General features: G+C 36.1%; 1 protein-coding gene across 1 annotated transcript; it reads right to left on the bottom strand.

Annotated features, from left to right (window-relative positions):
- Nucleotides 1-3020: 3020 nt before the first annotated feature.
- sdr39u1 (short chain dehydrogenase/reductase family 39U, member 1) lies at nt 3021-13497 on the bottom strand. Its single transcript, XM_056478708.1, has 6 exons — nt 13345-13497; nt 12822-12928; nt 10794-10876; nt 10530-10651; nt 9680-9832; nt 3021-4167 (listed from the first exon to the last, which is right to left on the bottom strand). The coding sequence occupies exons 1-6, from the start codon at nt 13358-13360 to the stop codon at nt 3737-3739; spliced, it is 912 nt and encodes a 303-aa protein (XP_056334683.1). The 5' UTR covers nt 13361-13497; the 3' UTR covers nt 3021-3736.
- Between the last annotated feature and the right edge of the window lie 212 nt (nt 13498-13709).

Below are 13709 nucleotides of genomic sequence, written 5' to 3'. Positions count from 1 at the left end.
TCTACATTTAGAGAAGATTTCCTTTATTATAGTAGCCTAGGCCTACTCAAGTTTTTTAATCAGCGTAAGGAATAACTGCATAAATTTAATTTTGCATCAAAAAAGCATTTTGATATCAGTAAAGGTGCTGCAACCTTTGCGAAGCTTCAAATCACCGTCATATTAGTGGTCAAAACACGTGCATGACTGCATAAATTATCCTTTTTTTAAAGTCGAATATTGTGCATATATACGCGTTTGTATCTAAAAAGTTCATATCAATACATTTTCTCTTTGACCCACCAGGTGGCAGTCTTTGCACTTTTATTTCAGAGTGCAGATTGCATAAGTTTTATTAAAATATATTTTTTAACTTTGAAGAACTAAACGATCCTGGATCGAGTCAAATCTTTAATTACCAAATCCAGCTAATTGAGTAATCCACGTACGAAGAACAGACCCCTGAGGTGTTTTGTAACCTGTTTTGACAGTTAATTTGATGGTGATTTGATGCTTTACAAAAGTTGCAGACACCTTTACCAATAACAAAATGCTTTTGTGATGCAAAATTAATTTAAACATCCAGTTATTCTTTACACCAATTACGAAACCAGCTACTATAATACTTCTGTGGCTACTATAATAAAGAAAATCCACTCTAACTTTAAAACTAAACAAATTGCTAAATACTGTTGACACATGAAAGTGTAAAGCCTGCAGCTCACAACGAATGTGGAAAGTTATCACGTATCATATATAACAAACCGTTTACTACGAATTTCATGCAATTTTGCTCACAACGATAATTGAATATTAATCAGATGATGTCATTATGCTGCTGTGCCGACAGCCAATCGTTGCATTGCTGATCATGATTTCGAGGATCGATAGATCTTTCCTTCACAACACACACAGCGATCTCAGATCAGTTCATTCAGATATTTTAATCTGATTCGCGAACTTGTTTGAACAACCAAATTAGCCAGAGATCAGTTATCAAGATTAACAGATCCAGGATCTGCCAAATCATCTTGGATCATTTAAGCAAGGTACAAAGAACGGACCCCTGACCACCATTTATGTTTGCTGTCAAAACTGACAGATGGAGCTGTGTGGTTAAAAGTTAGCCATGCCCAATACCTAATATATAACTAATTTGACAATTTAATTGAAGAGTGCATTTTCAGATTTCAATTAAGGATAAGAAGGGCAAACTATTATTTTCTTAATGACATGCATAGATGAATTGTTCACCAAAAAACTAGCAATGTAAGCAAACTAAATCAAATGGTTGGTTTTGATTTCTTAGAGACTTTAAGTATTTTTCAATTTTGAAGCATATTTACATATTGAAAAGTTCAGTATAAAAATGAGATTTAATGAGATATTGAGAAATTGATCTAAATTTGACTAAAAGAGCGGAGGGAGAGTAGTCTGAATTGGGTTCTAGCATGTTATGCTAGCTCACACATCGCACTCATTCGCCAGCCGCGAGTGTTTCCAAGTCTGCGCGCGTCGCATCAGTTGAACCGCCGAATGTGTGCGAGCATCAACGTCTGCTGCGAGAATCGCGCGCGTGACCCGAGTTTCTGTGCGCTCGCTCATCATTCAGATGATGTCCTGCTAGGACAGCGAGGGGCTCCTGTCTCAGACCTTCCCCGAGGTGGTGGCGAGTGACGAGCACTCAGTACGTGACCTCTACAGTGAGCTTCCTTCCGCTCCGAGATATGACGTAGTCTCTGCCTCCTATTTAAAGGTCGTACTTGAACCATACTTCACAGTGATGGTGATGGATTTAGGTAAAATATTGAAGAATTGTAAATGAAGAAGACATCTCAGGTCAACCCAGCTCATTTGCCTTCATACACTGTTATTTCCGTTTTCTGTTATTTAACGTATTGTACACAAATCTCGGTCGAAAATTAAGGGATGTAAATTAGTACGCAGTGATTGGGTAGTTCATGCGTGACGTAAGCAAATTCTTCCAATCGATTCAAATGTCAAGAAAATCAAAAATCGTCTCTTTTCCATTATACGTGTCTTAATTATAAAGAAACGTTTTGCAATTAACTTTTAACTGTAAAGAAACAGTAGTTTTGTAAAACATTAAAATGTTTTCTTTGTTAAATGCTGTATGTTGTAAATAATTTTGTTTTGTAAGATTTAATTTCTTGTGACTTTGAATGGAAGCTGTAAATCTAAAATAGAGAGAAATCTGTCTTGATTGCACCGTTTGTCTCAATCTTTCAAATATTGAACCCCTACTGGAATTATTCTACACTTTTGGCCAATATGTAGACAATAATGCTGTGGCGCCTGTTGGTGTTTTGTTTAGGTGAATCTGTCGATCTATCTGTGGAAAGACTCATTTCAAAATTAAATGCAATCCCTACAATGATATGATGTAGCACTCATGACCAGATTACTAATATAAACACATTTTTGTCCAAATATTGTGATGTTACTGATTTTTGGACCGTTTGTAAAAACGAGTGTGAAGACATTTATCATTTGTTTTTTTCATGTTTGTTATCTTCATTGTTTTGGAATGATTTAAGTTCATATTGCATTTACAAGGGTAATATAAGTTGTAATTTGCACCTTAAGGATGTTATTTTGAAAACCAAGTCGTTAGAAGCTAGAGTGAACTTTCTTATATTTGCAGGTTTCTTAAAAAATAGACTCCTAATGTGAAATACAACATTTAATTAATTCACTTAGATAATAAGAAATGTTCTTCTTTCTTGAGAATATATGAGATTTTTATTGTTGCATAACTTTTTATTATTGTTTTTTTTTGTTTGTTTAGTTCCTTAGCCTGTTTGTCTAATGTGGATATTATGTTAACTCTTTTAATGTATTCTTTATAGTGTTATATAGTTCCTAGAAATTAATAAAAATAATTAAATACATACATTTTTATTCAGTTTTCATTTTTGTGTGTATGGACACATGTAGTGTTTGAATAAAATTATAAACAATATTAACATAAATTGAATAAACAATCCATGAAGAAGATGACCCCACAGATCAAACAGACATAGATAGAACCAAAAATACACTTTATTCAGAGACAACACATCAGTTATGATTATCTAATAATGGTATATATAATCAGAGACACCAATGTTGGCCTTTTTATGTAGACATTTATTTACAAATACAGTACTCACTTTGTTTAAACAGACAAAAATAACTTATCCTAAAGAGTGCCTGACACTCAAAGAGAGATGAGAATATTCAATTCAATTAATTAAATGGGGCGGCACAGTGGTTCAGTGGTTAGCACTGTCGCCTCGGAGTAAGAAGGTCTCTGGTTCGAGTCTCAGCTGGGCCAGTTGGCATTTCTGTGTGGAGTTTGCATGTTCTCCCCGTGTACACTAGGTTTCCTCCAGCTGCTCCCACAGCTTAAAGACATGTGGTACAGGTGAATTGGGTAAACAAAATTGGCTGTAGTGTAGTAGTGTGTGTGTGTAAATGAGTGTGTATGGGTGTTTTCCAGTAATGGGTTGCAACTGGAAGGGCGTCCGCAGCGTAAACCATATGCTGTAATAATTGGCGGTTCATTCCGCTGTGGCGACCCCTGAAAAATAAGAGACTAAGCCAAAGGAAAATGAATGAATGAATTATTTAAATGCATTTATCTTTTTATGTACAAGCAAGTTTTATTTTATTTATATTCTTTATTTAACATTTTAAGAAATACATTACACTTGTATGCATAAAAGATTCCTGATCCTGCACAGATATGGACTGATCACTGGGATCCAGTGATTTCTTTTAAAGCAGAAGTAAGATCTGGGTACTGAAACTCAAAGCCAGAGTCAAGAGTTCTCTTGGGCAGCACTTTCTGTCCCTGTGTGAGGATAACAGCTCGCTCTGAACCCAGGCAGACATCCAAGAAAAAGCCAGGCACAGGGAAGATAGTAGGTCTTTTTAAAACCCTGCCTAATTCTTTAGTAAATTCAAAATTGGTATTCAATGTTGGTGCGACTCCATTAAAAACATCTGGCTCTGTGGAAGGTGGATCCTCTCGCGGCTCTAAGGCATGGGCAATGATGCCAGCCAGGTCTGAAACATGGATCCACGGGAAGGGCTGTCGTCCTGAGCCAAGCGTCCCACCAAGACCAAGCCAGAAGGGAATCAACATCTGTTTCATGGCACCACCATCACGCCCTAACACTGCACCTAAGGGGGTTAGAGGAAGAACATACAGTACAAAATATTCAACCGTTCAAAAGTCTGGGTTTACAAAATGTATGGGTTCAACATAAATGTTTTTTATGCTCACAAAGGCTACATTTATCTGATCATTTATTTAATGACTGTTCGGACGTCTTTGCCTACTGCTCCGCTCTCTGCTCACTTGCTTTTATATCTTAAACCCTAATTTAACTTGAGCCTATCAGCACAGTGCTCAAACGACACAGCTTGAAGGTCAGCATCGATTCTACAAACTTTCTGGAATATAGCTTTACTAACAAGAGGGGATTTATCGTCTAAACAATCCTCCCGCTACCAGCTATCAGCTGCTCACATTCCTGAGACGGGAAAACACGGCTGTGAAAATGCCTCTGGATCGGATTAATTCAGATTCTCACTGCTGTACAAACTGCCACAAACTTCTACAAAAGATTGCAGTTCTTGAAACAAAGTTACTTGCGATCCAACCAGAACTGCAGCGTCATTGTGGACGCTCACAGCAAATAGCCGGTGAGTCCCATAAATCTATTCCTACCACTATTTCGAGCACTGAAAAACAGATTAAAGCTGTTGAAAATGAGCATTGGCATAAACAAGGTGCGAGACCAAAGGGTACTCGTGGGGTCAGATCATATGCTGCCGCATTAGCGTCCTCTACCCCAAATACAGCTCGGACTCAAATACAGCTTGAGAACAGATATGAAGTACTGAGTAAGATGGGTGAAGAATCCCCAAATGCAGTCAGACAGAGATCGCATGACTCAGCAGCTAACTCTGCATGGAACAGAGGCTCAAGGCCGACTAGACAGCGGCATTCTGCTCCGATCGCACCTGAGATAAGAACACTAGTTGTAGGAGATTCAATAATCAGGAATTTTAGGAGCAAATCTACAATGACATACTGCTTCCCTCATGCAACAGTTTCTGATGTAAACAAAGAACTTAAGGAAATTCTGAAGAAGCACAAGACTGCAAAACGGATTATCATCCATGTGGGGAAGAATGATATTCGGAAGGAACAGTCAGAACTGCTCAAGAGAGATTTCTGTGAGCTCTTGGAAACAGTTGAAAGAGTGAAAATTCAGCCGTTCATCAGTGGACCGCTCCCTGCAAGAGGGACAAATATGTTTTCACGGCTTCTTAGTCTAAATGTATGGCTGCAGAAAGCATGTAACAGGAAAGGACTGAATTTTATTGACAACTTCAATCTCTTCTGGAACCAAAGACAACTGTTGACATCAGACGGCCTTCACCCAAACAAACTTGGTGCAAAGGTGCTAAAGGACAATATCTTCTTCTCCCTCCATCATCCATCAGCTGTGTGTGCCACTGACCTCAATCCAAATGGCACATACACACCTAGCATCTGTCCGGATGACCACAGGACCTCAAATCAGCTCCCGAGTGGACTTGGGGCTGACGCATCACCCAAGGACAGTGATAACGCTACGCAGCCAAAACACCCACTGTTGATAGAGACACTATCGCTGGCCCTCTGCTCAACACAGACAGACTGTGACGCATCAGAACAGCATCATGTCTCGTCACTAAAAAATGATCCTCAGGAAAACACCCAGGAAAACATATTTCAACACCCAGAATCTCCAAAGCCACAGCCTCTGTCACCAGACACGTTCTCATTATCACCTTGCTCGCCTCTCTTGGGTTTCTCAAAAAAGATGGAGGAACTGGTGCATGCTGGAACTAAACTTTCACACTCTATTGCCGCAAGCCCCCAGTTACCAACCAAAAAGCGGCCTGCTCCACAACCACCTCTGAGCCCACGTGGAAGAGCCCTCCGACATTTACCCCACCGCCAGGGCCCAAACAACAACGCACCATCTTCAGCTGGTGAACAAAACTGCTCTCCATGATGTGTCTCGGGTGCCTGCTTAGATAACAGTGTCTTTATCAGATGTTTACAGAACAAGCAGGAACCCAGTGTGCCTGTAGCTTTCTCTACACATATATGTGTTGTATTACGTGACAGAAAACCGAAGACTTTTTCAGGCCGTATAGCAAATCACTCAAATCTTGTGTCTATTAAATATAAATCTGAGACTACTGTAGCAAAAACAGCTAAAACTGTTAAGTTAGCACTTTTAAACATCCGATCACTCAACAATAAGTCACTTTTAGTCAATGATTTTATCAGCTCAAATTGCCTTGATTTTATGCTTTTAAATGAAACTTGGCTAGATGACAGCTGTAGTGCAGCAGTTCTGAATGAAACAGCTCCTTTAAACTTTGACTTTTTGAGTGTTGAGTGCAGAGCCAATAGGAGAGGTGGAGGCATTGCTGCCCTGTTTAAAGATGTCTATGAGTGTAAACAAGTGTCATTTGGTGACTTTTTGTCTTTTGAATATCTGAGTATAGCACTAAAAGGTGCTCCACGTATCTTACTGATCATTATCTACAGACCTCCAAAATATTCTCCAGCTTTTATTGATGATTTTACAGAGCTGTTATCATTAGTAACCTCTGAATTTGACTATTTTACCATTGCTGGGGATTTTAATATTCACATTGATAATCCAGAAACCAATGCTGTAAAAGAACTGATGACTGTTTTCAACACTTTTGATCTGACTCAGCATGTTCAAGGACCCACACACAATCGTGGACACACTCTTGATCTACTTATAACTAAGGGTTTACACATTTCATCAACTGTTGTTAAGGATGTTGCACTATCTGATCATTTCTGTATTTTCTTTGACATATTGATCACTCCAGCTATTAAAGACAGATCTGTCTCTGTCAGAAAGAGATGCATAAATGAGAACACTAATGAGCAGTTTATGAAGGCCATATCGCTAGCACCAAGTATATCTGCAGACTCTGTTGATTCTCTCCTTGATTTGTTTAATTCTAAAGTTAAAATGTCATAGATGACATTGCTCCTGTTAAAGCCAAGAAGATAACTAGCAGGCAAAGGGGATCTTGGTCTAGGTCCCCAAGAATTAAAATAATGAAAAGACAGTGCAGAAAAGCTGAGCGTATGTGGAGAAAGACGAAACTAGTAGTCCATTATAATATCTATAAAGACAGTCTTCGTGCTTTTAATATGGAACTAAAAACTGCTAGGCAGACTTTCTTCTCAAGCCTTATAAACAGCAACGTAAACAATGCTCGTAAACTCTTTGCAACGATAGAGAAACTCACAACCCCCCCAGTCGGATTCCCAGTGAGCTACTCTCTGAAAGCAAATGTAATGAGTTTGCTCATTTCTTTACTGACAAGATCAATAATATCAGAAAGGCAATCAGCTCATCCAATCAGCCAAATTGTGTCGAAGTCAGATTAACTCAACCACAACTTAAGAAATCAGACATTATGTCCGATTTCATGGTAATTAATGGTCAAATCTTAGAAGAGATTGTGCAAATTATGAAAACATCAACCTGCAGTCTTGACACGCTCCCCACATCATTCTTTAAAACGGTGTTTACCTGTTTAGAAATGGATCTTCTAAAAGTGGTAAATGCTTCACTTCTCTCAGGGATTTTTCCTAACTCACTTAAAACTGCAGTTGTTAAACCCCTCTTGAAGAAGAGCAACCTGGATAACACCATATTGAGCAATTACAGGCCCATCTCGAATCTCCCTTTCATTGGCAAAATCATTGAAAAAGTTGTTTTTAACCAGGTTAACAAGTTCTTAAACTTCAAGGGGTGTTTGGACAATTATCAATCTGGTTTCAGAGCACATCACAGTACAGAGAGCGCCCTTATAAAGATAATCAATGACATCCGCCTAAATACAGATTCAGGCAAACTAACAGTGCTGGTACTGCTCGATCTCAGTGCCGCATTTGACACTGTCGATCACAGCATACTTCTGGATAGGCTGGAAAACTGGGTTGGGCTGTCTGGGACGGTCCTCAAATGGTTCAGATCTTACCTTGAAGGAAGAGGTTACTATGTCAGTATAGGTGACCATAGGTCGAGGTGGACACCCATGACATGTGGAGTCCCACAAGGCTCGATTCTGGCACCTCTCCTGTTCAACCTTTATATGCTCCCTCTGAGCCAAATAATGAGAAAAAACCAAATCTCCTATCACAGCTATGCTGATGACACTCAGATCTACCTAGCCTTAATGCCTAATGACTACAGCCCCATTGACACCCTCTGCCAATGCATTGATGAAATTAACAATTGGATGTGCCAAAACTTTCTTCAGTTAAACAAAGAGAAAACTGAAGTGATTGCGTTTGGGAACAGAGATGAGGTTCTCAAGGTGAATGCGTACCTTGGCTCTAAGGGTCAAACAACAAAAAATAAGGTCAAAAATCTCGGTGTGACTCTGGAGTCAGATCTGAGTTTTAATAGTCATATCAAAACAGTTAGTAAATCAGCATACTATCATCTCAAAAACATTGCAAGAATTAGATGCTTTGTTTCCTGTGAAGACTTAGAGAAACTTGTTCATGCTTTTATCAGCAGCAGGGTGGATTACTGTAATGGCCTCCTCACTGGCCTTCCCAAAAAGACAGTCAGACAGTTGCAGCTCATCCAGAACGCTGCGGCCAGAATTCTGACCAGAACCAGGAAATCAGAGCACATCACACCCGTCCTCAGGTCTTTACACTGGCTCCCAGTTACATTCAGAATAGATTTTAAAGTATTATTACTGGTCTATAAATCACTAAATGGCCTAGGACCTCAATACATTACAGATATGCTCACTGAATACAAACCTAACAGATCACTCAGATCTTTAGGATCAAATAGATTAGAAATCCCAAGAGTTCAGTCAAAGCAGGGTGAATCGGCTTTCAGCCACTATGCCCCTCGCTGCTGGAATCAGCTTCCAGAAATGATCAGATGTGCTCCAACATTAGGCACGTTCAAATCAAGACTGAAAACACATCTGTTTAGCTGTGCCTTTACTGAATGAGCACTGTGCTGCGTCCGACAGATCGAACTACTATGTTTTTCTCTTCTTTTTAATTCTTTTATAACACATTTTATCTGCTTTTATTTTATTTTATTTTATTTCTATTTTTACCATTTCTATTATTTGTTTTTATTTCTCTTATACTTGTTTCTTTTATTCCTGTTTATGTAAAGCACTTTGAATTGCCACTGTGTATGAAATGTGCTATATAAATAAACTTGCCTTGCCTTGCCTAATGTTAAATATTACGGCAATTTAGAGTGAGTTTGATTTCAACTTATTTCTGTGACATTTAATATGCTGTTTAAAATGGTTTCAGAAATGGCAACAGAATCAGCATTTTTATAACTAGAATGCAGTGTTCATTTCGTCAGCAAAAAAAAAAAATGTGTGTATGTATATATATATATATATATATATATATATATATATATATATATATATATATATATATATATATATATATATATATATATATATATAATTATGTGTATTATACATATAATTTTTTGTCCTTTATATGAAAGAGCAGTTATTTCTATCAGTCACATTTCAGGTGACATCTTTCACACTGCCAAGACGTGTTTAGATTGACCTGGTCTGACGATCACTTGTCTTGTTTTCTTGGCACTGTCTTCAGGAAGTTGTCCTGCACCTTCCCACTCTTTAACCAGTCCAGACAGGAAGTCAAATGGAGTCCATTTGCTCTCCTCCGTGTAATGGGTTTGAAGATTAGGTTTATAACACGCTGAAGACAAAATCAGAGATAAGCTGCATGAAATATCTCCCTTATAAAATCACAATTTAGTCACAATTACAAAATTTACTGTCAATAGAAAATGCTTTATGTTTATTGGATTATTATACTTGAACAAAATCACTCATTGTGCATTTCTGAAGCTTCATACAGGTGAGTGGGCTTAACAAACCACCTGTAGAGACACTCTTCTTTCCATATGCACCAGACACTTTACTTAAACTCCATCTTACAAAAACTCCATAAGGAAAACAATGTTTACTTGTGAATGTGCCACACATCATGTTGGACTGCTTATTTTCTTCAACCTTTAATAACTCTTCTGCACAACATCCTGCACAATTTTCTGTCTTATGCAAACATACTAGTAAAGTCTGTCTTTGGTTGTGTGTATAGTTTAAGTATTAATAGTTTATGTATAGTTGGTAGTAAGTATAGTTAGACTACTGCTCTTGTATGTTAGTTATGTATAGGTTAATACTAGCTCTTATATCCAGTGTTGTGTTCATATTTATGATTATGTTTATTTATGTAGCACCGTGGTCCTGTGAGACACATTTCATTTCACTGTATGTCCACACAGTTAACTCAGCTTGACTTGAACTTCAATACTGACCGATGTTAAAGGCACTATTCTGCATTATGTGTGAAGGAAATGTATCTTGGTAAAACAACACTCCTTACTTACCTACTCCAGTGACGAGAACCCATGACTGTGGTGGAGCAGGTGATGCAGTGATGGCTTGGGCGAGAATTCTAGTTGTGTTTACTCGGCTGGAGTACAGATCATTTTTATAACTTTCATTCCACCTAGATTGTTAATTGAAAAAGATTACAATTATATTATAATATAAACATGTTGAGGAAAATAATGGTGACTCTATTAGTTTATTAGTGGAAAATATACTACTATTTTACATCACGTATGCATTATGATAAAGTTATTCCTCACCATCTCAGAGGGTTCATAATATTCTCCCCTGCTAGATTCACAGCGCCCTCGCATGGTGGGAGACCTCTCGACTCTACATCGCTCTGTGATCATGAATAAAGAAAGAGTCAAAGAAAACAAAGAATTAATTTCATTTTGCTGTCAATGTTCGATTATGTTTGGGGAAATTCTACATTCACAAATGCAGATGGTTCAAATCTACTCCTAACTTTAATCAGTGGTTGAATGAGGTAAAACTTCTTTGCAAATCTGTAAAATTGGTGAATGATAAAAAAGCCTTAAAGCTTATCTCTTTTCTAGATTTTTATAAGCTAATTCAATTTTCAAAGCCCCTTTATTAATTAATTATTCACTTTTATTTATTTTATTGCAATTTACTTATAAAACTGTTATTTTTTATTATTATTGAGAGATGCATATTATGTTTGCCTATTTTGTTACTCCACCTTGAGATGACAGTGTGTAATATTGCAAGTAAGTACCATTTTGTTTGGATGGTCAGCTGAAAACAATAATAAAAAATAAAAAGTAAATGGAACGTTCAAATAAAAAAAAAAGAAGAGTCAAATTTATCTAAACTGAACATTTATTTGTAAAAAAAAATCTTACTTTGGTTAACACTTTATTATCGTTGTTCTAATCTCCACATTTAAACTTAGGGAAGCATGTTTAGAAATTACCTTTACCTGGGATTTTTTTTTACTTTTAAGAAATATTTTAGTGCCCCTTTTGCAAATTCTTTTGTAACCAACAGCCAATCACGTGCCTCATTCGTGTGCTTCAGACAATCATCAAAATATTATGCATTTATATAAATACAATGTAAATCCATATCAAAAAACTTTATCATTTGAATTGAAAAATATATTCTGGAAAAACTGAAGAAGATGGCAATATATAATGTCACAAGAGACTTTGTGTAAACATTTATTAATTGCTTTTATTTATATACAAATTGATAACTAAATGCACAAATTACTGCATAAATATAACAATATATAAATAAATAGGCAAAAACATAAATATATATATAAATCTGCAAATTTTTGCATAAATAAGTATATAAATAATTAAGAGGGCAGGCAGATAAATAATTAAATAAATTACACCAATGTTGGGAGAATGAGAAAATGCTAAACTAAAAGTTTATTATTTTCCTCCCCCTTTTAAACATTTATGAATTTTTAACATAATTTCCTCAGCTCAACATGCTAATGAGAGGATGTCTATCAATCATCAGAAGGAGGTCTTTATGAGCCATGATTAGTTGATCACATAGATATATATATATACATATATAAATAAATATAAATAAATATCTTTGAGTTGATCATTACAAAAAATTTTGCGTTAAATTTTTTGATTGGCTTCTGATGAATGACTGGCAGCCTTATACTAGTATTTTGACCTGAGGAAAATTAAATATTATATATGGAAAACTAAATTTTGTATACATTTATGCATTTGCGTATTTATTTATATATTGTTTTATTTATGCAGGAATTTGTGCATTTAATTATTCATTTATATATTTATTTGCGTATTTATTTATTTATTTATTGTTTTTGCAGGTTTCGTCCTCCATAAAAAAGAAACAAACAAGCAAAAAAAAATATTAAAATAATTGAATAATTTAAAAAAAGTAAATACAAAAGTAAGTTTCAGTTTTTTTTTAAATATGCTTATCTTGATAAGAATGAATAATTACATAATTAAAAAACAAATAAATACAAGTAACATTTAAACGAAATTGTAAACATTTTATCAAATAAATACAGTTTAAAAAATGATAAACATATTGTGATATATTATAATAATTGTTTTCAGTGTAGGATTCAGTTTACTCAGGGATTACACAATGACAGTCTTAAATGAACAAAGCTGTCCATACAAGGCCATTCATTATTATTATTACTATGTTACAACTAAGTAATATAATGTATCAAGTTTACTTTGTTACTTTGGCTTGATACATTTGACTTGTTTGCATCGGTGAACTTTTATGCATATCATCAAGTTACGTCTTACCCATGTTATTTTTCCTGGACCGGGCTGCCTGGATATAAGTGTAATTTCATGACCTTTGCTTTCCAACAAACGTGTCAGTTCACGTCCCACAAACCCCGTGCCTCCACCTGATGAAAGTGAACAGTGTAAACAAAAAAACTTAATTAATTTTACATTTAAATCAAAGTAGATATGAAGTAAAGCATATATTTGACCTAATGTGTGTATTTGCAGCCCGCGCATGCGTTCCTTTAAACGCGCACGCGCAGCTACAACACTTACGAAACATTACCTAAAAATCCAAACTGAGCTCGTATTTATCCAGTAACTAATAGGAACCCAGCCATATGATAGTAACAATGTCACATACAATCAAAAAGTTAAAATATTTACAAAATATTTAAAATATTAATATGCTTTAACGTAGCAGAGCTGTATATCAATTCAAAGAGGCTAGTGTTACATACACACTGACATTCAGTAGGAGATATATATGTTACACTGTCATGCAACGATAACGCGAAAATAAATACAAATGATATACCTATTACAACTCTCATTGTTTGTCCGTTTATACCCCGACAACTTGCAGAAATCCACTTCTTTCACATTTTTCTGCTTGCGAAGGTTAAACCAATAAGAAGCCTACGTTTACCATGTGACTGGTTCAAAGCAGAGCGTAACCGCAGCCATCTTGAGAAGGGCAGCAGTTCGGATTTATACAGAAAACTTTATTGTTGGCTACGCAACAACGTAATTACATAACATTACGAACTGGTAATGTAATATTTGAACTTTGATCTAATACGCCATACACACCCTATTGACACACGTCTTTTGAAATTCCATTTTAGTATAACAATAATTTATTAAATGTATTGGGTATTATCTATTTTAACTAAAAAGCAT

The sequence above is a fragment of the Danio aesculapii genome, chromosome 2 (assembly GCF_903798145.1).
Source record: "Danio aesculapii chromosome 2, fDanAes4.1, whole genome shotgun sequence".
Lineage (NCBI taxonomy): Eukaryota > Metazoa > Chordata > Actinopteri > Cypriniformes > Danionidae > Danio > Danio aesculapii.
This window is presented reverse-complemented; position numbering and strand designations above follow the sequence as displayed.

What these genes read in the sequence shown, in the direction of transcription:
- sdr39u1 (XM_056478708.1), bottom strand. An exon ending in ATTATGAACCCTCTGAGATG is followed by an intron (nt 10,652 to 10,793) that starts GTGAGGAATAAC and finishes TTAACAATCTAG; the next exon opens with GTGGAATGAAAGTTATAAAA. An exon ending in GGTTCTCGTCACTGGAGTAG is followed by an intron (nt 9,833 to 10,529) that starts GTAAGTAAGGAG and finishes TTTTGTCTTCAG; the next exon opens with CGTGTTATAAACCTAATCTT.